This window comes from Homalodisca vitripennis, chromosome 5 (assembly GCF_021130785.1).
Source record: "Homalodisca vitripennis isolate AUS2020 chromosome 5, UT_GWSS_2.1, whole genome shotgun sequence".
NCBI classification, from domain to species: Eukaryota; Metazoa; Arthropoda; class Insecta; order Hemiptera; family Cicadellidae; genus Homalodisca; species Homalodisca vitripennis.
In genome coordinates, this window is record NC_060211.1 from 143,956,546 (window position 1) to 143,981,874 (window position 25,329).

General features: G+C 32.7%; 2 protein-coding genes across 5 annotated transcripts; both read left to right on the forward strand.

Annotated features, from left to right (window-relative positions):
* The first annotated feature begins 2,128 nt into the window (after nucleotides 1–2,128).
* Nucleotides 2,129–16,415, forward strand: LOC124362963. 3 transcript variants are annotated; one of them, XM_046817876.1, is made up of 6 exons: nucleotides 2,129–2,373; nucleotides 4,284–4,391; nucleotides 6,234–6,294; nucleotides 8,289–8,389; nucleotides 10,239–10,395; nucleotides 11,116–16,415. In XM_046817876.1, exons 2-6 carry the CDS (start codon nucleotides 4,308–4,310, stop codon nucleotides 11,190–11,192), a joined length of 480 nt encoding a protein of 159 aa, XP_046673832.1. In that variant the 5' UTR covers nucleotides 2,129–2,373; nucleotides 4,284–4,307; the 3' UTR covers nucleotides 11,193–16,415. The 3 variants fall into 3 exon arrangements, with proteins under 3 accessions (XP_046673832.1, XP_046673831.1, XP_046673830.1); XM_046817875.1 differs by having other exon boundaries at nucleotides 2,129–2,293; XM_046817874.1 differs by having other exon boundaries at nucleotides 2,131–2,289.
* Nucleotides 16,276–25,329, forward strand: LOC124362961. Of its 2 annotated transcripts, none has more exons than XM_046817872.1 (6): nucleotides 16,276–16,415; nucleotides 17,974–18,096; nucleotides 21,521–21,581; nucleotides 22,367–22,467; nucleotides 24,100–24,256; nucleotides 24,947–25,329. In XM_046817872.1, exons 2-6 carry the CDS (start codon nucleotides 18,007–18,009, stop codon nucleotides 25,021–25,023), a joined length of 486 nt encoding a protein of 161 aa, XP_046673828.1. In that variant the 5' UTR covers nucleotides 16,276–16,415; nucleotides 17,974–18,006; the 3' UTR covers nucleotides 25,024–25,329. The 2 variants fall into 2 exon arrangements, with proteins under 2 accessions (XP_046673828.1, XP_046673829.1); XM_046817873.1 differs by having other exon boundaries at nucleotides 16,400–16,505.

Genomic DNA, 25,329 nt, shown 5'->3' on the forward strand with positions numbered 1-25,329 from the left:
TTTTTAAGACAATAAAGTTCAATAATTGTTGGAATATAACTATAATTGGTTGTGTATAATTATAATTAGGTTTTAATTATTCAACAAAATACTAACTCTCCAAAGGACGAAAGGGATATTAATTAGTACATACAATGAGCGTAGAAATATTATTAGATAATTAATAATATGCAAATCAAATATATATATATATATATATATATATATAATATATAGTAGGTAGTAAATAAGTCCACAATACTTATTTAAAAATTTAATAAAATTACTGGATCGAAAAATATATATCGCTTAAATCAATCAAAAACAACCGATCTCACTATATAGAGTCAATTAAAAGACACAATAATAATGTATTCGCATACATAGAGTCGAGTGCCAATAATTACACAATATAAGGAGGTATCAGTTATCAGCAGCAACAATTGACGCAATCAAACAGGCACAACTTACAAGACGTTCTCGTTTTCATACCAGTGAAGACACTTAAGTAAACGCTTTGCTGTGTACTTATGTTACATTCAGTGCTGCGCAATATTTTGTGGTAACTGTAACATTTCTGGCGAGTGCCAATTATTATACAATATAAGGAGGTATCAGTTATCAGCAGCAAGAATTGAGGCAATCAAACAGGACACAACTTACAAGAAGTTCTCGTTTTCATACCAGTGAAGACACTTAGTAAACGCTTTGCTGCTTTAATGTACGTTCAGTGCTGCGCAATAGTGCTGCTGCGCAATATTTTGTGGTAACTGTAACATTTCTGGCGAGTGCCAATTATTATACAATATAAGGAGGTGTCAGTTATCAGCAGCAACAATTGACGCAATCAAACTGACACAACTTACAAGACGTTCTCGTTTTCATACCAGTCAAGACACTTAATTATACGTACTTGAATGGGTCAGGAAGGAAGCTAAAATGTATTTGAAAAAACCTAACCTTGTTTTTCATAACATATTTAGACGAATTCCTCTGAAAAATACATTTATTATCATGTACGTTAAATTTGCGAAGATAATATCTGTGGTTAGAAAAATGTTTAAAATTTTGACTATAGTTTATCTAGTTGGCTGAGACCCAAGGAATAGTGAGGATAGGGTTCGAGAGGGATAGGAGAGGATGAGAGGGACTTTGGTTTGTTTACGTATAATATCAACCTAAAACTACGATCTGTAAAAACATTATTATTTGATACCTATTTATGAACCTTTTTCTACTCTCCTATTTGACACCCACCAAAACTATCGCAGTTGCTGATCGAGTCCTATTGCAGTGGTAAGTCTTCTGTTAATTTTCTGTTTTCTATAGTTTTTCTGATTTTCTGGTCAAGTTCTGATTCGCTCTTGACACCTCGCAGGCTTTCAACGTATTTTTTTACGGTTATTTTATTGTTATTTTTTATTATCTAACACCGTGGTATATTATGACCATCTCAATAACCACTAGACTAAACTGTATCAAACTGTGAAGGTTTTATAAATGTGTTTTTTTTCAGCTCAAACAATTTACCTGTTAAAAAAGAAACAAGTAAACTAAAATGTTCTAAAAGATTTTTGGCTTGCAGAACAGGTCCTTCCAAGCTTAAGTGTCAATATGAGAGCAATAAAAATAATTCGCTGATCACGTTGAACGATTTTACGTACAAAATAGTGTTTTTCCTGTCAAAAGGATGACTTCTGTTGGTCTTAGGGTCAATAGGACAAAATGGGTCAATAGGTAAAACTAAGGTGACATTTGTACATTTGCTTTATGGTTAACGCTAATGGCCCAAATTCTTTTTCTTAAAAAAAAACAATAAACTGAGTAAAATTATGCAAAAAATATTTGATGAAGTCACTTTTTCAGATCAGATGGTTTACCAACCAACCAAGATTTAAATTTGTTATGTTCTGCCGAGTCTTTTTAAAATCTTTTGGGAAGCTTTATTTGTTAATAGAAGCTTGACTTAAATACATTACGTATAATATATGCCAAATACGTATTTTATTATATTTTAATTTCAAAAGTTACTTGTATTGTGTACATTATTTGAGTAAGAGTCAAGAACTGTCTTTCGAAAAGTAATTATTTGTTTGTTAATTTTATCAACAGTACTGGCTTATCAATGTCATGGCTTTTCACCCGCAAACGAGAGAAGTCGATTGGGTTGGAGAGAAAAGTTCACAAACATTGGCGAGAATACTCAGTGTGGCCAACTATGGTTTTGTAACAATTCAAGCAGTGTTCCAAGTAGTCATAATAATCTATTAGTGCTAGTATTATCGACTGGGCATCTTCCATTTGAAGCACGTAAGTAAGTAAAGTACCTTTACGGGCAAATCCGACTGAATTGAGGACTTAATATCTGATATAACCAAGTACTTGCACAGTCAGGTAAGGCCAGCTACATTACGATATGGACTGTTTCCTTCCCCCTTATTTTCTGAAGTATAAGTATATTTAGTTCCAAATAGATTTTATGTTTAAAAAAATAATTTGTTTTCCTTAGTACATTTAATTTATTGGGTTAAAACAAGGACATGAAACACAATTTTTCTTGCCAGATTTCACTTTAGCTTTCAAGTTTAATGCTCCAAAAACATTAATATTGTTTTAGTAGTATTTTCTAATATTTTATGAGGTATACCTAGAATTTAAATATAAGTTTTGGTATATTTGGCCCTTAAAATACTTAAACACTTACAGTTAACAAAAGGAATTTTATTTTATAATATTTGTATATCTTGAAATGATATACATGTTTATGATATGAACTCAAAATTATATTGGAAACAAATCGAAATTATTATTTTCTATATTATTAAACATTACATTATTAATTTAGATGTTACAGTTTATCAAATATTTAACATTAGTTTATAAAACTTTTATACTACTATATTTAACAAATAATTATTGGTAATTAAATTGATGACAGAAAAATATTATTGTACAACTCACTTTAGAAATATTTATCATGACCTACGGCTACAATTAGTATGCATGTTCTAAAAAACCACCCTTTAAAAACTAAACTTCTTTTGTTTTGGATTAAAATGGTTTAATTAAAATAAGGGGTTAGTCGTATATAAAAATGAGGATTATTTTGTTTTTCATTCTAGGAGGAAATGTTCCTATGATATTGAGGTTAAATGAGCCAATTCCAACTATAATAATGAGAACTAACTATTAATTAATTTTCTATTTGATTTAATTTAGGAGTAGACATTAGTAACGATTTCTTTCATCTAAATAAGTATAATTTGTTATTATGAGGTATTTTATGTATATAACAGAGGGTAGCACTACTCCCATAATTTAGGAGTAGACATCCGTAATGATTTCTTTCAACTAAGTACGTATAATTTGTTATTATGAGGTATTTTATGTATATAACAGAGTGTAGCTCTACCCCCATAATTTAGGAGTAGACATCCGTAATGATTTCTTTCAACTAAGTACGTATAATTTGTTATTATGAGGTATTTTATGTATATAACAGAGTGTAGCTCTACCCCATAATTTAGGAGTAGACATCCGTAATGATTTCTTTCAACTAAGTACGTATAATTTGTTATTATGAGGTATTTTATGTATATAACAGAGGGTAGCACTAACCCCATAATTTAGGAGTAGACATCCGTAATGATTTCTTTCAACTAAGTACGTATAATTTGTTATTATGAGGTATTTTATGTATATAACAGAGTGTAGCTCTACCCCCATAATTTAGGTAGACATCCGTAATGATTTCTTTCAACTAAGTACGTATAATTTGTTATTATGAGGTATTTTATGTATATAACAGAGTGTAGCTCTACCCCCATAATTTAGGAGTAGACATCCGTAATGATTTCTTTCAACTAAGTACGTATAATTTGTTATTATGAGGTATTTTATGTATATAACAGAGTGTAGCTCTACTCCCATATTAATTAGAAAGTGAATTATTACTTCTTATAATCCGACACGATATTTTTAGATAGACAGCTCAATTTCTTACACATATAAAAGTATTAGATCTCTAAAAGTTACCAAAGTAATTGTAAGACATGAAAGAACTGTTACTTTTTCATTAGTATGAAACAACTATATTTACTTTCAATACCAGTTTTGCGCATTAATATTATGTAATAAGTAACATGAATATTTGGAGCACATATACTTAACTGACAAAAAATATGTGCTATTAAAAATATAGTTTTGTTCTACCAAACTTGCCTAAATATTACAGCACAATATTGTTTTCATTCATTAAATATCAAACATAGAAATACTGAAAAAATTTTGTTTTTTGTACTTAGAAAAAGAACAGACACTGTTGTAACATGAGGAAAGTACCAGAGCTACAGACTTGCTGCGGTTTCGTCTCTCTTCGCTCTGGATCCAAAATATTTGGTTTCATCTCCCTGGTAAGTTATCACAAGTGATACTCCACTCTTAATAAACAGAAGGAACTGCCAAGAGCTACAGTCATGCGGTTTCGCCTCTCTTCGCACTGGATCCAAATTATTTGGTTTCATCTCTCTTGTAAGTTATCACAAGTGATACTCTACTCTTAGTGAACAGAAGGAACATTGCCAAGAGCTACAGTCATGCGGTTTCGCCTCTCTTCGCACTGGATCCAAATTATTTGGTTTCGTCTCTCTTGTAAGTTGGCACAAGTGATACTCCACTCTTAGTGAACAGAAGGAACATTGCCAAGAGCTACAGTCATGCGGTTTCGCCTCTCTTCGCACTGGATCCAAATTATTTGGTTTCGTCTCTCTTGTAAGTTGGCACAAGTGATACTCCACTCTTAGTGAACAGAAGGAACATTGCCAAGAGCTACAGTCATGCTGCGGTTTCGCCTCTCTTCGCACTGGATCCAAATTATTTGGTTTCGTCTCTCTTGTAAGTTGGCACAAGTGATACTCCACTCTTAGTGAACAGAAGGAACATTGCCAAGAGCTACAGTCATGCGGTTTCGCCTCTCTTCGCACTGGATCCAAATTATTTGGTTTCGTCTCTCTTGTAAGTTGGCACAAGTGATACTCCACTCTTAGTGAACAGAAGGAACATTGCCAAGAGCTACAGTCTTGCGATTCCGCCTCTTCGTTCTGGTACTTAGCTATTCGGTTACATCTCTGTGTTCAGTTAGCACAAGTCATACTCCACTATGAAGTAACAGAATAACATTTCCAAAAGCTACAGTCTTGCTGCGGTTTCGCCTCTCTTAGCTCTGAATCGAAACTATTTGGTTTCATCTCTCTGGTAAGTTGGCACAAGTCATACTCCACTCTTAGTTAACAAGAGGGACATAAGTATATCAAGGGTAGTGTATATCAAGGTGGTCCCACGGTTAATTCGACAAATTTCTTGTGTGATATCCTCTCATCATAATAATGAAAAAATTGCATATAAACATATGTCCAGAGACGCTTCCCAAGCGAACTAAGGCTATCGAAGGATTTCGACACATTTACTGGGAAAGGGCCAAAATAAAGGGAAATAGTTTTTTATGGCGTAAATTTAGGTGTAAAATTTATCGGATTTTATGTATAATTGACTGTAAAATTGAATAAAATACGTCCCAGACCTGTAAGACTACCCATATCTGAGATATAAGACAAAATATGCAAATTCTGTCTCGAAAAACGTGCTTTGTTTGAATTCTAAGTACATTGACAGAATTAATGGTTATAAACACGAACACTTTGAAACAAAAACATGTATAGAAGTTAATTCCGAAAATAGTATGTTAAATAGGTTAGTAATAAACAAACACAAAGTTGCAAAAATTAAATCAACACATACGAATATTAAGACATTAAATGCAATATATGTTAATTAAATTAACGTTCTTCGTATTTGTAACTTTGTGCTTGTTTACTATTGGCTTATTTTATGAGTACATCATTCTCTTCAGAATATATTATATATTATATATATATATATATATATATACATTTTTTGAGTATGGTTGGTCTTGAGTTCGGGGTCCATGGTTGGAGTAAGTGACAAAATTCTCCGGGAACATCATTATGAAGGTGATTGCAATAGGTAGATTTCTATGAAATCTAATTCAAAATGAAGGAGGAACATGTTAAATTGATCTAACTTACATCACAACACATATTAAGGTCGTAGGAACAGTCGACAGTTTGAAATTGAACTAACTGCAAGCACCCTTCTTAAACTCAAGTATGATCTAATCTGAATATTGTTTCTAACTGTGAAGGAATTGTGACAATTGATATTTATCACTGTTGCAGATAGGGAGCCTGTTCATCTGCTTAGAATGTGCCTGTGGTATAATATTGTTTTATGCGCACCGTAAGTTTATTTTTTAATGTCTTTTTTAGTCATACACCAGATACGCGACTAAACGAAATGTGCCTACCCGACGTTTATTATAATAAATTAAAGTTATTCGTAATCCAGTTGGCATTGGTATAAATCCATGTTAAAAGACAAAGTTACTCATCTAAAACTCTTTATGGACTAATCTATGCATTTCTATAGTATTTATTTATTTTCAATTTTACATGACAGCTACAGGACATGATATAGCACAAACAAAGTACAAAACCTTCAATTATTCCCAAAACAGCTATCTTAACTAAAATTAATGTACTCTTAATATGAACTTTAACATAACAAACTAAACTAAACTAAACTGCTGGCAGTTACACAAATTAATATTAAAATTTCTTTACACAACATAAATAAATTAACTCTATAAAATTTAAAAAAAATAACAACTTGCTTCATTGTACACATACACTTCTACAATGAACAAAAAATTAAATCAAAATAAAAGGTTTGCTGCATATCTTTAAAATATTTTCCAAATTATCATTAAAAATATCTATGTTTGATTGGTTTAAATTAAGAAACCGTAGAGTCTTGTACAAAGGAAAGTTATAATGAGAAACTGTTCTACATGTAGGTAAAGCAAATAAATTAAATTCTCTAAATATATGATGTGGTGCATGCAAACCTATGTGACTTAACAAATACGAACTATCAACAGAATTATTAAGTAACTTACATAAAAAAACTTATTGAGGCTAGTTCCCTTCTTATGGACAATTTTTTAATCTCAAACATTTCCCTTAAATTAGAAGTGGGCATGTCGTAAGGACATACATAATTATGTTGTTTGTAAAATAAAAATTTAAGAAATTTGTTTTGTATTATCTCTAAATTGCTACACTCTAACACATTTATTGAATTCCAGATAACAGAACAATACTCTAATTTACTTCTTATCATAGTTTTATACAAAGTCATAATTGTCTTAGTATTGTGGAAATATCTTGAATTTCTCTTGACAAAGCCCAGAAGTTTGTATGCAATCGACACCAGCATGTGGACATGATCATTAAAACAGAATGAAGAACTAAAAATTACACATAAATCTTTAATTTTAGAAACATTTTTTAAAGCTTTATTATTTATGAAGTAAATGTTAAAATCAGGAATCCTCCTCCGTGAGTATGACATGGCAAAACACTTATTTACATTCAATTCCAACTTATTAGTCGAACACCAAACATACAACTGGTCTAAAGAATTTTGTAATAAGTTAACATCAAAATCATCTTTTATAGTATTAATATTAAATATTAATATTAAATAGAATAATATTAAAATCATATTATTTGGCTAAATAATGTCGTTAGTTTGACGACAGTGAACATGTCATAAGTGGCTGCTAGACTATGTACTAAGCAGAATGTTGTTATGACTACAATTAAAATTTGTATTTTCCTTATTTTTCTACATAACAAAGTTAGGATTAGTGCTGTATTTATCTAACAATTGTGCTTACATTCCGATAGGAATGGGTTACATTATAAGTCTATAAACAGCGAACGCCAACCCACGCTGTACATAATTATGTATATCAATACTAAGCAGAAATAAGTGTTTAATGGCGGTCAAACTTTCCGCAACTTTGGTTGTCCGATATAGGTCTTATCAGCTTCTGATAATCGCGCCCCTAGTGTATTAGTACATCTTGCTAGGTATCTAGCAGGTTTTTTAATAATTTGTTAGTAACAGAAATTAAACAGACTTTTCAATGTCTTACAGTGAGCTCTGTAAACTCGTTAAATAAATATTTCAAACTTGAATATTTATATATGTTTTTATATGTATATAATGCTTAAATGAATTTTGGGACAACACAACTTGAGTCACTGCAGAATTATAGTAATTATCTTCAATTTAGCTCAAGGATTGCCCATTTAATTCTAGATATTATCTGTAATACATATGTATAAAGTTATTTATCTTCTTCCTGATAAAAACTATGATTGTAGCGCAATTCGTGTATTTGGCGGTAACCGTCTTGGCCGTGGAGCTCCTGGTGCACATCGTCCACGCTGTCACTTCTGTGTTCTTGCTCTTGGGAGTATATCAGGTAAGGCTGCATAACTTACATTTTGATTTTAACAAGATACGTGTATAAGTACATATTATAGTATAATAATTTGTTTACCGTTAAGTATTTGTATTTATTCAAATTGATAGTTTAGTTCAACTTCTTTTCCATTCGTAATAAAACTAATTACTTATGTTGTTATGGCGTAAATAAATACATTGTGCTGTGTGGTAGATACTAATTAATGTTGTTATAGTATAGATTCTAATATACTCAATTTAGAAGGCAGATTTCCATATGCATCCGTTTTCTGTATCACCCCATTTATCAAAGGCGGCAGTACCTATGCGAATATAATTTCTTTTTTAACTTAAAGATAATCCAGGCAACTTCCAAGAATGCTTCAAGAGAGCCAGTACACCTTAAAATTTTCAAAAAAGCTTGTTTTGAGTTTTTATGATTGCTTCTAGATAAAATTGTTGTAAAAAGTTGCAATATTTCTATCATTTAATGAAAAAACGTCAAGAATGCCCATTACAGGGAATCTGGGATAAAAGTTCAAGTTGAATATCTGGAAACTCGTGTTTTATTAACTATAAACATAATATCTCAAGACCTAATAGAGTTACCTACAGTGATGAAACTTTCAGGATATGTTCATTACTAAATCTACTTTAGTATGTAATGCAACAATTATCATAAGTTTATACTAACTGTAAATATTCTCATATTTTTGTAAATTTAAAATAAAAAAAATAGATTTTGTAGCTAACAATGTATATACATACAGTTTTATAAGTTGGGACACTATTTTACTATGTATAATTCCAGAAGTTGTGTAGAATTAGTAGAAAACCAAGCTTATTTAACATTGATAAATAAGTGTTCATGTCCATGGTATTACTTAAAAATAATATATAACTACTCTATGTATAACTAATCCTTGATTGTTAGAAGCAGTACCAGCCCCTTTAAAATTGTCTTCTGACAATTGTTCATACTTGTGTATTGCATATAGAAAGTATGACAGGGGTGACTGGCGTGTTGGTGAGGGATGACGGACAAATCGCCAAAACAGTGATCAAAGCGTCATGTGTCAGCTAAGTGAGATAAATCATATATACGTATATATATTTATGTATCTCCTATACCAAATTATACGAATTTGTTTTCAAAGGCAGCCCGATAGACCTCCTTTTAAGCGGCGAGCTACACCTACACCCTAACCCATGGTCACATTCTTAAGCCAAAATAGAATTGATTCACCGCGAGGTTACTGCTACAAAAACCGTAACGATCAAGTGTTGTTTGTGTAAACTGTGCTCTATCGCGTACATTACCAAGATCAGTAAACGTCAACGGTTGTTCATCAGATGAAGAGTTTCCGACTTCCATTCATCACTTAATCAACCGTAGACTAAGTGATCGTGTTTAGTAGCAATCAGACGAAAGATCTCGGACGGAGTATACGAGGGTATTCATGAAGAGATAGACTAGTAAGAACATAGAAGTGCTCCTGGTATATTTGTGGATGACTATACCAAAAAGACTCATGGCACAGACTCATTATCAAATTCTGGATGCACTAAATGATTATAACAGTAATGATCTAATCAATAAAAGTTCCTACTTATATTTTGTATCTTTTTGCCAAAAATGGTAGCAAATACCAATTACAACGTGGGACGCCAACATGTGGTCATGACTAAGCATAACTAAGCTTCAGCCTGTAGATTTTCATGAAATAGATTATAATAAATGGGTTTAAAATTCATAAACCATCTTCACTGCAGTCTGAGATAAATTGGATGGTTTATAACTCTGATTCAGTTTAGCGATGAATTGTGTTGTTTGCTGCTAGACCCTCAAGTCTCCATTCCTCTTGCAGGATAAACCTAACCTCATGTTCTGGTGGCTGATCACTGCCGTGCTGATCTTCGTGTTGGAAACGTTCCTGTTGCCATCACTACTGATCCGAGCTCTGACTTTATTCGTCTCTATCGACCAGGACTACAAGATGGTCTGCATTACGTTGTTGATGATGAGTGAGTATCTTGCCTTTTCCTACCAGTTGCAGTGATTAAATAGATGTAAATTTTTACCCTACAGTCCTTTGAACTACTTAATTTAAATTATTGACTTAATTCATCTGTAATATCTTTTGAATCACAATAACAATTGAGAGAGAGAGAGAGAGTGAGGGACAGAGAGAGAGAGAGAGAGAGAGTGAGTGATGGGTGGAGGAAGGGGGAGTGAGAGGGTATGAAGGGGGCCGGAGGAGGATGGAGAGAGAGGAGAATGGGGGATGGAGAGGGTGGGAGGAGTTGGAGGGAGGTGGTATGAGAGAGGGGGGAGATTATTGGGAGATTGTCATTGTATTCTTTTAATACTAGTCCACAGGTTAATCATACATTGTATTTTGTTGTAGCTGAGTGTTGTATAGTTAGTTCAGAGAGGATACATAGAAAGGTCTTTAGAAGTTCTTTTAGGTATAAATAACAAATGCCCTCCTGACAGAATTTCATCCACGTATATGTTAGATTAAAAAATCAAAACTAGATGATAGTTTGTTCACCACATCAGGTCAAACATCATATTATGTTTAAACAATGCAGATTTTGAAAGGATTGGATCTGGAAGTGTAACTCATTACACTCAAACTTCCACAAAAACGTATGATATTTAGCTATCATGATTGTTGAACAACCAGCCTTGCCAACGTGAATTCAAGCATCACATGACAATGTCTGTCTCTAATGTTACAGTTGACGACGTATACGGATGGCTTGTGGTCCACAGCTACTACAGGAAATTGACTCCTCAGGGCACGGACGTGGTTTAGCTGCACTGACCTACCACAAGGAGAATTGTGGGGAGAGAGTTGATGGAGTTGACATTTGAGAATATTCACAAGAGGAGAAGACAATTAGAAAAGTCTTCTTAAACATGACTTACATAATGAGTCCCAACACAAATAAATTTCTAACATGCGATTTAAAACACAAACCTAAGGTTATCTTGTAGCGTGAACTATGTAGATAATTTACTTGCCTAAAACTAAAATTGTAAAAAAGCCAAAACCAAACATAAAAAGCTGTTAAGAAAATATTGAGCATTATATATTAAATAAATAAATTTATGTATATAATTAATGATTTTATTCCTGCATTAAAGTTTAATAATTACGGATTTCACACATTGAAAGTGTAGTGATCAAAGTGCATATGTCTACAATATGTTATAATATGTTTAATTTAGTATATCTTTCAATCCCTCGTTCAATAACAGTGGACTATTATGGCAACAGAGTGAAGAAGAGCCAGTTGATGGTTGAAATAACAGATTACGATTAAATTAAATTATTTCTGTTCTTTAATTGTATATTCAGTTTTAAATAAAGATAACATACTTCAATATAATTATATGAGTAGGCTATATTGTGAAGAATGTGATCCAAAACGACGTTTTTAAAAAATATACTAAACTAATAAAACCGTATTGATTAATGTTCATGTAAAGAAAGCATAACCATTTCTTATATGCTGTTACCAGTTTTTAATAAATTACCTATTATTATTATAAACTTGAATGTTCATACCACTAACTTAATATTAGTTCTTATCTTATGAGGGTACAATTTATCAGTCACAGTAATACTTGTAAATTTACGACCGGCTTCGACAATACCAGGGTTAGTTGCTAGGTAAAATATGAATCTCTTAGATAATAACATAAGATAGTGACAGATAATGACAATGCGTGATATTCTTGGTAACTTGCAATATCTTTATGTATACTCGAAACGAAACAGGGAGTCAAAATATCTTAATACATGAACTAATACTGATTATTTCATTGGTACTACTGAAGTAGGATATAGCGCCTGTGCAATTTTGGTGAAACTTTAATGTGCAGGGTAAATTAAAAAGCGGGAATTAAAAGTTAAAGAGACAATTGATTAACTCATAGAGGTATTATACCTGTGTTTAATGGTTGCGTACCGAATATAATGTTATCAGAACTGTTACTGTGGTTTTGTTAACATCGCGTAACGATTATAAAGATTTAATTCAGAACTATTAAATTAATATGAATTTAAATGATCTATTGATTTAAATTTAAATGTTAATATTATTGTTCACTCAGCTGAATATAAGCTACACAGGTTATTGAATTCATTTATTTCTCTTAGTGTGTCGATGACTGTTATGGGACACAAAAGAGAACAAACAACGGGCATTCAAAGCTTCGAATGCAATATGCACAAAACAGTTCAAAGAAAATTTGCTCATATTCTTACATCGCCCAATACTGATAACTGTTTTACATTTTAAATGGGATCGTGTTTATTGTTATGAGCACCATTACTATTATTGCCCGAGCGAATTTATGTTATAAGCTTTTTAATCTATCGTTGGCATTTTTCTTATACTTTGTTTTTTTCTATGCGAATCTTTTAATTATGTAGTAATCTATTTTTATGTGTGTTTATCTTAAAGTATCAACTGATGATTTATATATATATATATTTTTTTTATTATATTATACCCCAACATCATCTGTTTGGATTAAGATAAATTATACTTCTTGATCTCTGAAAAGTGTGGTGTGGGAACATAATTAATGAAAACCTCTGCCTCGAGTATAATTAATACACATTTTCTAAAAAGAAAATACATTTTTATTTTCTCACGATTTTTTTCAGCCTGATTTCTAACTCAGAATCACTATTATTATTATTAGCAAAATAAATAGTGATTGCGGCATTATGATAGTTTCACACCAACACACACGCATATCCCACACACCTAAGTGCAGGGGATTAGGACCGGCAGTAAAAATCCTCCACTGCTTATCAAAAGATTTATTTCTTTTTTTTTATGTATCTTTAACGAAGTTATATTGAAGTTGAAGGGTGATTACAATGAAATAAGAAAACAATAATCTAACCGAAATTAATTTCTCCTTCGGATTCCAACTTATTGGTTTAAGCTATCTAGTCTATCACCAAGAATCCAAAACCACTCAGTCTGTAATATTGACGGCTATGTGCATAGTAAAGGTATTTTTGATACCGATTATATCCTGTCCTTATCATATTTAGTATTGTATTTAGAAAATTTTGGAAACAGTACAAAATATATATATTGATGTAATTTAGCGTGGCTATGAAGAAACAGTAATAAATGTATTCTGTACAATTTCTTGAATTTTACTTGATTAAAAGTAGACTAGTTATTATTCTTGAGTTATTAAAAGCCCGGATTTAATTTTCAAGTAAAACAGAATCAGATAAACTCATGAAAACCAATTATTAAGTTTTGTAGCTGAAAACAACAATTTTCCTCTTTTTAACAAAATTTGTTAACATAACCATTATTTAAGTATCTGGCGTTTAGTTTTACGTGTGTCAAACTACAAATATCAAATGCCAGAACAAATATTGTTCTATATTCTTAACCATTTCCACTATCTTGCAATTTAGAACCTTGTCAAAATTAACGCTAATGATATATTTTTTATTGGGGAAATTCAACTATCATTTACACACAGAAAGGCGGTTTTTACGAGTAATACATTTTAAATTGGTTCTCATCTTCTATACTAACATTATATCTTATAAGGACCTAATTATTTAACAAGAAAAACCCTGTTATGCTGAGCTAAAAAGGGTTTTCACTTGTTTATTAATATGTATGTTATATAACGGATATGAAGTTAAATAGTGCTTATAGTAATCTTAAATCAGAACAGTACTTTTGACCATGTTTCAGAGTGTTGTATTATACTGTACGTCGTCGCCTATTTTACTGACCGTATTATGTTTGAGGTGGTCTTCCTCTGTGTCAAAAACAATGCAAGTCCTTTGTCACAACTTATCTACTGATTCAAATAAGGAAAATTAACGTTCACTTTAAATACGTTATATATAAAAAACACAAATATATTTTATTTTAATAAGTTAGTCTGTATTAAAAGTAGCTACTTCAATTTAATATTCACTTTCTTATTATTGTAACATTTCGTTATTTCATTTAAATATATATGTCAATACTATATTGTTTAATGTTTTATACTATTACAAAAACTGTAATGAGCTACAGTTAGTCCCTCATTGTTGGTTTCTTTATTGCTATGGCTTACAAAGTAAAAACTAAATATTTTTTACTCAACAACAAATATATAGGTACACTAAATATATTATTAACTCGCCATACAATAATACTCTTGGTATGATTTCTCTCTCAAAAATGTTATTCATTAATTTTTATGTAATACTAGTAGTTATCTGCGGATTTGCACTCAATTTCCCACTGAGAAACAGAATGTCATTATATTTCTTTGGAATGGCATTCTTAAGAAAAGGTAAGGTGGGGGGGGGGGTTCACTAGACCCCTATTTTAGTAAACTTTTAACAAATGTACCAAAATGATTTTTTTAATAATGTGATTTTATCAGAATGTATTTTTTTTTAATTATTTTATTACAGTTTGAAGTATATTTACCAGGTGTTTAAAGTACCAGCATTCTTTCTGATTCATAAAATATTGTGTAAAAAAGTAACAAATTTCAATAAGTTGATTTACAAAATCAATATGAAACCATACAAACTTTTAAACATTATAAAAATTTAAAGTAATATTGAAAAGATCCAAGGGATAGTGAGGATAGGGTTCGAGAGGGATAGGAGAGGATGAGAGGGACTTTGGTTTGTTTACGTATAATATCAACCTAAAACTACGATCTGTAAAAACATTATTATTTGATACCTATTTATGAACCTTTTTCTACTCTCCTATTTGACACCCACCAAAACTATCGCAGTTGCTGATCGAGTCCTATTGCAGTGGTAAGTCTTCTGTTAATTTTCTGTTTTCTATAGTTTTTCTGATTTTCTGATCAAGTGCTGATTCGCTCTTGACACCTCGCAGGCTTTCAACGTATTTTTTTTTTACGTATTTTGTCATTATTCTTGTTTACTATCTAACACCGTGGTATATTAAGACCATCTCAATAACCACTAGATTAAACTGTATCAAACTGTGAAGGTTTTATAAATGTGTTTTTTCAGCTCAAACAATTTACCTGTTAAAAAAGAAACAAGAAAACTAAAATGTTCTAAAAGATTTTTGGCTTGCAGAACAGGTCCTTCCAAGCTTAAGTGTCAATATGAGAGCAATAAACAAAATTCGCTTATCACGTTGAACGATTTACGTACAAAATAGTGTTTTTCCTGTCCATTTAATGATTAATTAATTCCTAACAAATAACTGTTAATTGAGTTTAAATAAGTTCAAGGCAATATTTATTAGACTCTTTATTAAGAGCCAGGCATGGGCTTCTACAAAGGTGTCCAAGCTTTAAAAACCTTGAAATTAACCGTACGTCCGAACGATAACTTTTGATAGATACTTACATTGCATTAGATACTTAATATGAAACAGTTTCTCTTAGATAAAAGGATGACTTTTGTTGGTCTTGGGGTTAATAGGTCAAAATTAAAGGTAAAACTAAGGTGACATTTGTACATTTGCTTTATTGTTAACGATAATGGCCCTGATTCATTTTCTTTAAAAACAATAAACTGAGTAAAATTATGCGAAAAATATTTGATGAAGTCACTTTTTCATGCTTACCAACCTACCAAGATTTAAATTTTTTATGTTCTGCCGAGTCCTTTTAAAATCTGTTGGGAAGCTTTATTTGTTAATAAAAGCTTGACTTGAATACATTGCGTATAATATATGTCAAATACGTATTTTATAATATTTTAATTTCAAAAGTTACTTGTATCGTGTACATTATTTGGGTAACAGTAAAGAACTGTCTTTCGAAAAGTAATTATTTGTTTTTTAATTTTATCAACAGTACTGGCTTATCAATGTCATGGCTTTTCACCCGCAAACGAGAGAAGCGATTGGGTTGGAGAGATAAGTTCACAAACGTTGGCGAGAATACTCAGTGTGGCGTACTATGGTTTTGTAACGATTCAAGCAGTGTCCAAGTAGTCAAAATAATCTATTAGTGCTAGTATAATCGACTGGGCATCTTCCATTTGAAGCACGTAAGTACCTAAGTAAAGTATACCTTTATGGGCAAATCCGACTGAATTGACCACTTCATATCTGAAATCACCAAGTACTTGCACAGTCAGGTAAGGCCAGCTACATTACTATATAGACTGTATCCTGCCTCCAATATGATTTGGTTTTTGATTAAAACCAATTTCTTATTATATTCAGAGGTAATATAATAAGTTCAATATAATACACAAAGTTTCGACGTTAAAAAACATTTCGGTCCCTTCTTGAATTCACGATCTCGAAAACAATTTTATTTTCTTAAGTACAAATATTTAGTTCCAAATAGATTTTAATTTCATACAATAAATTTTTTTCCTTATTACATTTAATTTATTGGGTTAAAACAAGGACATGAAACACAATTGTTCTTGCCAGATTTCACATGGGTTTTCAAGCTTAATGCTACAAAAACATTAATATTGTTTTAGTAGTCTAATATTTTATAAGGTCTACCTAGAATTTAAATATAGTTTTGATATATTTGGCACTTAAAATACGCTTACAGTTAACAGAAGGATTTTTTTAATAACATTTATAGGCCTATATCTTAAAAATGATATAAATGTTTATGGTATGAACTCAAATTATATTGGAAACAAATCGAAATTATTGTTTTAAAAATTATTAAACAATACATTAATATTTTAGATGTTATAGTTTATCAAATATTTAACATTAGTTTATAAAACTTTTATACTACTATATTTAACAAATAATTATTGGTACTTAAATTGATGACAGAAAAATATTATTGTACAACTCACTTTAGAAATATTTATCATGACCTACGGCTACAATTAGTATGCATGTTCTAAAAAACCACCCTTTAAAAACTAAACTTCTTTTGTTTTGGATTAAAATGGGTTAATTAAAATAAGGGGTTAGTCATATATAAAAATGAGGATTATTTTGTTTTTCATTCTAGGACAAAAATGTTCCTATGATATTGAGGTTAAATGACCCAATTCCAACTATAATAATGAGAACTAACTATTAATTAATTTTCTATTTTATTTAATTTAGGAGTAGACATCCGTAATGATTTATTTCATCTAAATAAGTTTAATTTGTTATTATGAGGTATTTTATGTATATAACAGAGTGTAGCTCTACGCCCATAATTTAGGAGTTGACATCCGAAATGATTTCTTTCAATTAAATACGTATAATTTGTTATTATGAGGTATTTTATGTATATAACATAGTGTAGCTCTACCCACATATTAATTAGAAAGTGAATTATTATTTCTTATAATCTGACACGATATTTTTAGATAGACAGTCAATTTCTTACATATACAAAAGTATTAGATCTCTAAAAGTTACCAAAGTAATTTTAAGACATGAAGCAACTGTTATTTTATCATTTATGTAGTAAGTAACATGAATATCTCGAGCACATATACTTAACTGATAAACGGTATGGACTATTAAAATATAGTTTTGTTCTACCAAACTTGCCTAAATATTACAGAACAGTATTGCTTTCTTTCATTAAATGTCAAACATACTAATATTGTAAATATTTTGTTTTTGTAGCCTACTTAGAAAAAGAACAGACACTGTTGTAACATGAGAAAAGTGACATTGCCAGAGCTACAGACTTGCTGCGGTTTCGTCTCTCTTCGCTCTGGATCCAAACTATTTGGTTTCATCTCTCTGGTAAGTTAGCACAAGTGATACTCCACTCTTATTAAACAGAAGAACATAGCCATGAGCTACAGTCTTGTGCGGTTCGCCTCTCTTCGCTCTCGATCCAAACTGTTCATCTCCCTGGTAAGTTGGCACAAGTGATACTCTACTCTTAGTGAACAGAAGGAACATTGCCAAGAGCTACAGTCTTACTGCGGTTCCGTCTCTCTTCGCTCTGGACTCAAATTATATGGTTTCATGTCCCTGGTAAGTTGACACAAGTGAAACTCCACTCTTAGTGAACAGAAGGAGCATTGCCAAGAGCTACAGTCTTACTGCGGTTCCGTCTCTCTTCGCTCTGGACTCAAATTATATGGTTTCATGTCCCTGGTAAGTTGACACAAGTGATACTCTACTCTTAGTGAACAGAAGGAACATTGCCAAGAGCTACAGTCTTACTGCGGTTCCGTCTCTCTTCGCTCTGGACTCAAATTATATGGTTTCATGTCCCTGGTAAGTTGACACAAGTGAAACTCCACTCTTAGTGAACAGAAGAGCATTGCCAAGAGCTACAGTCTTACTGCGGTTCCGTCACTCTTCGCTCTGGATTCAAATTATATGGTTTCATCTCCCTGGTAAATTGACACAAGTGAAACTCCACTCTTAGTGAACAGAAGAGCATTGCCAAGAGCTACAGTCTTACTGCGGTTCCGTCTATCTTCGCTCTGGATTCAAATTATATGGTTTCATCTCCCTGGTTTGTTGTCACAAGTGATACTCTACTCTTAGTGAACAGAAGGAACATTGCCAAGAGCTACAGTCTTACTGCGGTTCCGTCTCTCTTCGCTCTGGATTCATATTATATGGTTTCATCTCCCTGGTTTGTTGGCACAAGTGAAACTCCACTCTTAGTGAACAGAAGAGCATTGCCAAGAGCTACAGTCTTACTGCGGTTCCGTCTCTCTTCGCTCTGGATTCAAATTATATGGTTTCATCTCCCTCGTAAGTTGACACAAGTTAGACTCCACTCTTAGTGAACAGAAGGAACATTGCCAAGAGCTACAGTCTTACTGCGGTTCCGTCTCTCTTCGCTCTGGACTCAAATTATATGGTTTCATGTCCCTGGTAAGTTGACACAAGTGAAACTCCACTCTTAGTGAACAGAAGAGCATTGCCAAGAGCTACAGTCTTACTGCGGTTCCGTCTCTCTTCGCTCTGGATTCAAATTATATGGTTTCATCTCCCTCGTAAATTGACACAAGTGAAACTCCACTCTTAGTGAACAGAAGAGCATTGCCAAGAGCTACAGTCTTACTGCGGTTCCGTCTATCTTCGCTCTGGATTCAAATTATATGGTTTCATCTCCCTGGTTTGTTGGCACAAGTGATACTCTACTCTTAGTGAACAGAAGGAACATTGCCAAGAGCTACAGTCTTACTGCGGTTCCGTCTCTCTTCGCTCTGGATTCAAATTATATGGTTTCATCTCCCTCGTAAGTTGACACAAGTTAGACTCCACTCTTAGTGAACAGAAGGAACATTGCCAAGAGCTACAGTCTTACTGCGGTTCCGTCTCTCTTCGCTCTGGACTCAAATTATATGGTTTCATGTCCCTGGTAAGTTGACACAAGTGAAACTCCACTCTTAGTGAACAGAAGAGCATTGCCAAGAGCTACAGTCTTACTGCGGTTCCGTCTCTCTTCGCTCTGGATTCAAATTATATGGTTTCATCTCCCCCGTAAATTGACACAAGTGAAACTCCACTCTTAGTGAACAGAAGAGCATTGCCAAGAGCTACAGTCTTACTGCGGTTCCGTCTATCTTCGCTCTGGATTCAGATTATATGGTTTCATCTCCCTGGTTTGTTGGCACAAGTGATACTCTACTCTTAGTGAACAGAAGAGCATTGCCAAGAGCTACAGTCTTACTGCGGTTCCGTCTCTCTTCGCTCTGGATTCAAATGATATGGTTTCATCTCCCTCGTAAGTTGACACAATACTACACTCTTAGTGAGCAGAAGTAACATTTCCAGAGATAAATCTTGCTGCTGTTTCGTCTCTCTTCGCTCTGGTTCAAAGCTTTTCAGTTTTCTGTCTGTGGTAAGTTAGTATAAGTCATACTTACTCTTAATTACCGTAAGGAACAGAAGGGTGGTATATATCAAGGGTGGCCCACAATTAACTCCGCTTATTTCTCACTTGATTTCCTCTCATCATAATAATGAAAAACTTCCATATAAACATATGTCCGAAGACGCTTCGCAAGCGAACTAAGGCTAGCATAGGATTTCACCAGATTTACTGCGAAAGGGCAGAAATAAAGCGAAATAGTGTTTTATGGGGTAAAGTTAGGTGTAAAATTTATCGGATTTCATGTATAATTGACTTAAAAATTGAATAAAATACGTCCCAGACCTGTAAGACCACCCATATCTGAGATATTAGACAAAATATGCAAAATTCTGTCTCGAAATAAGTGCTTTGTTTGAATGTTAAGTACATTCACAGAAGTAATGGTTAATAAACAAGGAAACTTTTTAACAAAAACATGTAGAGAATTTCATTCCGAAAATAGTATGTTAAATAGGTCAGTAATAAACAAACACAAAACTGCAAAAATTAATTAATTTAAAACAATACGAATAAGACAGTAAATGCAATTGTTTATTAAATTAACGTTCTTCGTATTTTGTAACTTTGTGCTTGTATATTATTATATACTTATATATATATATATATATATATATATATATATATATATATATATATATATATGTATATATATATATGTATATATATATATATTATTTAAAACGCATATGAGACAGATACGGCCAAATACAATATAATTGAATCGTAAAAAGTAAGGGCTCTATGGTGTAATGGTAGCACATTCACCCGGCAAGTGAGAGATCCGGGTTCGAGTCCCGGCGGAGCAAGTACTTTTTATGATTGAATATATATATATATATGTACATCTTTGGAGTATGGTTGGCCTTGAGTTCGGGGTCCATGGTTGGAGCAAGGGACAAAATTCTGTGTATTTTGTAACTTTATGCTTGTTTACTATTGGCTTATTTTACAAGTACATCATTCTCTCCAGAATATATATATATATATATATATATATATATACATTTTTAAATGGTTGGAGTATGGTTGGTCTTGATTTCGAGGTCCATGGTTGGAGCAAGTGAAAAAATTCTCCGGGAACATCATTATGAAGTTGATTACGATAGGCAGATTTCTATGAAATCTTATTCAAAATGAAGGAGGAACATGTTAAAATTGATCTAACTTACATCACAACACAAATTAAGGTCGTAGGAACTGTCGACAGTTTAAAATCGACCTAACTGCAAGCACCCTTCTTAAACTCAAGACAGTATGATCTAATCTGAATATTGTTTCTAACTGTGAAGGAATTGTGACAATTGATATTTATCACTGTTGCAGATAGGGAGCCTGTTCATCTGCTTAGAATGTGCCTGTGCTATAATATTGTTTCATGTGCACCGTAAGTTTATTTTTTCATTTACTTCTTTTTAGTCATACACTAGATACACGACTATCCGAAATGTTCTTACCCGATGTTTATTATAGTACGTTAAAGTTGTTCGTAATCCAGTTATCATTGGTATAAATCCATTTTAAAACACAAAGTTACTCATCTAATACTCTTTATGGACTAATCTATGCATTTCTATAGTATTAAAATCATATTATTTGGCTAAAAAATGTCGTTAGTTTGACTACAGTGAACGTGTCATAAGTGGCTGCTGCTAGGAACTAGACTATGTACTAAACCGAATACTTGAATAATTGTTATGATTACAATCAATCAATTAATATATATATAATCAATCCGATAGGAATGGGTTACATTATGTCTATAAACAGCGAACGACAACCCACGCTGTACATATGCATATCAATACTAAGCAGAAGTGAGTATTTAATGGCTTCTGATAATCGCGCCCCTAGTGTATTAGTACATCTTGCTAGGTATCTAGCAGGTTTTGTAATAATTTGCTAGTAACAGAAATTAAACAGACTTTTCAATGTCTTACAGTGCGCCCTGTAAACTAGTTATATAAATATTTCGAACTTGAATATTTATCCATGTTTTTATATGAAAATAATGCTTAAATGATTTTTGGGACACCACAACTTGAGTCACTGTAGAATTATAGTTATTATCTTCAGTATAGCTCAAGGATTGCCCATTTAATTCTAGATCTTATCTGTAATACATGTGTATATAGTTATTTATCTTCTTCCTGATAAAAACTATGACTGTAGCGCAATTCATAACTACGGCAGTAGGCGCCTTGGCCGTGGAGCTCCTGGTGCACATCGTCCACTCTGTCACTTCGGTGTTCTTGCTCTTGGGAGTATATCAGGTAAGGCTGCATAACTTACATTTTGATTTTAACTAGATATAAGTACATAATATAGTATAATAATTTGTTTACAGTCAAGTATTTGTATTTATTCAAATTGATAGTTTAGTTCAACTTCTTTTCCATTCGTAATAAAACTAATTACTTATGTTGTTATGGCGTAAATAAATACATTGTGCTGTGTGGTAGATACTAATTAATGTTTTTATAGTATAGATTCTAATGTACTCAATTTAGAAGGCAGATTTCCATATGCATCCTTGTTCTGTATCATCCCATTTATCAAAGGCGGCAGTACCTAGGCGAATATCATTTCTTTTTTAACTGAAAGATAATCCATGCAACTTTCAAGAATGCTTCAAGGGAGCCAGTACACCTTAAATTTTCAAAAAAGCTTGTTTTGTGTTTTTGTGATTGCTTCTGGATAAAATTGTAAAAAGTAGTTGCAATATTTCTATCATTTAAAAACGTCAAGAATGGCCATTAAAGGGAATCTGAAATAAAAGTTTAGGTTGAATATCTGGAAACTGGTTTTTTATTTACTATGAACATACTACCTCAAGAACCAATAGAGCTTATCCACAGTGATCAAACTGTCAGGATATGTCCATAACTAAATCTACTATAGTATGTACTGCAATCATTATCATAAGTAAATACTAACTGTAAATATTCTCGATGAAATTGTTTTATAGACGTGTAATGCGGACGGGGTGAGTGATGGGTTGGTGAGGGATGACGGACGACCAATTTGTTTTCAAAAGGCTTCGCGATAGACATCCCTGTAAGCGGCGAGCTACACTTACACCGCAAGTGTATTATGGGCACATTTCATGAGACATAATGGAAATGTTTAACCTCGTGATTAGTGCAATAGCAACAGCAACTACCCAAGTGACGTTTATGCCAACTGTGCTCGATCGCGTACACTACATTGCTTATCATTAAACCACGATTATTCACCGAATTCGAGTACATGAAGATATTCCGAATTACATGATTCACCTCATCAACCTTAGTCCAAATGAACGCGTTTAGTTCTAATCACCTGAAATCCCTTTTAACTTAGGTAATTATAATGCTATGAGGAAGAATAATAACGAATCTTCAATTACATATAAATGCAGTAATAGTACATTCAGTCGTAAAATTTTAGTGCGTAAAAATCGAATCAAAAATTTTCTTTTCATAAAATATGTTCCAATACGTTGAATGTAATTCATATCTCAAGCTTGAGTTTAAAATGTTATTAGTTATTTACGTTGTTGCATGAACCTCTTATTTTTTTCGTTTCTATCGGATATAAGGTCTCATGGCACAGACTCGTAATTAAAGTCTTGATGCACAAAAGGGGAGAACTATAACGGTAATGATGGAATCAATAAAAATTCCTTTCTTATATTTTATATCCAAAAATGGTAGAAATACCAATCACAACCTGGAACGTCAACATGTGGTCATGAGCCCAGTCAACTAATCTTCAGCCTGTAGGTTTCTATGATTGGGGTATCAAATTCATAAACCATCTTCACTGCAGTCTGACATAAATTGGACTGTTTACAACTGAATCAGTTTAGGAATGAATTGTATTGTTTGCCACTATACCCTCAAGTGCCTTCATTCCTCTTGCAGGATAAACCTAACCTCATGTTCTGGTGGCTGATTACTGCCGTGCTGATCTTCGTGATGGAAACCTTCCTGTTGCCATCACTACTGATCCGAGCTCTGACTTTACACCTCCCTTTCGACAAGGACTACAAGATGATCTGCATTACGTTGCTGATGATGAGTGAGCATCTTGCCTTTTCCTACCAGTTGCAGTGATTAAATAGATGTAAATTTTTACCCTACAGGCCTTTGAACTACTTAATTTAAATTAATGACTTAATTCATCTGTAATATCTTTTGAATCACAATAACAATTGAGAGAGAGAGAGAGAGAGAGGGACAGAGAGAGAGAGAGTGAGTGATGGGTGGAGGAAGGGGGAGTGAGAGGGTATGAAGGTGGCCGGAGGAGGATGGAGAGAGAAGAGAAAGGGAGAGGGTGGGAGGTGGTATGAGAGAGGGGGGAGATTATTGGGAGATTGTCATTGTATTCTTTTAATACTAGTCCACAGGTTAATCATACATTGTATTTTGTTGTAGCTGAGTGTTGTATAGTTAGTTCAGAGAGGATACATAGAAAAGTCTTTAGAAGTTCTTTTAGGTATGAATAACAAATGCCCTCCTGACAGGATTTCATCCACGTATATGTTAGATTAAAAAATCAAAACTAGATGATAGTTTATTCACCACATCAGGTCAAATATCATACGTTTAAACAATGCAGATTTTGAAAGGAATGGATCTGGAAGTGTAGCTCATTACACTCAAACTTCCTCAAAAACTTATGATATTTAGCTATTATAATTGTTGAACAAACAGCCTTGCCAACGTGAATTCAAGCATCACATGACAATGTCTGTCTCTAATGTTACAGTTGACGACGTATACGGATGGCTTGTGGTCCACAGCTACTACAGGAAATTGACTCCTCAAGGCACGGACGTGGTTTAACTGCACTGAACTACCACAAGGAGAATTGTGGGGAGAGAGTTGATGGAGTTGCCATTTGAGAACATTCACAAGAGGAGAAGACAGTTTGAAAAGTCTTGTTAGACATGACTTACATAATAAGTCCCAACACAAACAAATTTATAACATGTGATTTAAAACACAAACCTATAAGGTTATCTTGTAGCGTGAACTATGTAGATAATTTACTTGCCTAAAACTAACATTGTAAAAAACCAAAACGAAACATAAAAAGCTGTTCAGAAAATGTTCAGTATTATGTATTAAATAAAGTAATTTATGTATATA

Excerpts from the sequence above, each read along its gene's own strand:
- LOC124362963 (XM_046817876.1), top strand. The coding sequence starts at position 4,308 with ATGAGGAAAGTACCAGAGCTACAGACTTGCTGCGGTTTCGTCTCTCTT. Across the intron at positions 4,392-6,233 it reads TATTTGGTTTCATCTCCCTG|ATAGGGAGCCTGTTCATCTG; the intron begins GTAAGTTATCAC and ends TCACTGTTGCAG. Across the intron at positions 10,396-11,115 it reads CATTACGTTGTTGATGATGA|TTGACGACGTATACGGATGG; the intron begins GTGAGTATCTTG and ends CTAATGTTACAG.
- LOC124362961 (XM_046817872.1), top strand. The coding sequence starts at position 18,007 with ATGAGAAAAGTGACATTGCCAGAGCTACAGACTTGCTGCGGTTTCGTC. Across the intron at positions 22,468-24,099 it reads TGCTCTTGGGAGTATATCAG|GATAAACCTAACCTCATGTT; the intron begins GTAAGGCTGCAT and ends TTCCTCTTGCAG. Across the intron at positions 24,257-24,946 it reads CATTACGTTGCTGATGATGA|TTGACGACGTATACGGATGG; the intron begins GTGAGCATCTTG and ends CTAATGTTACAG.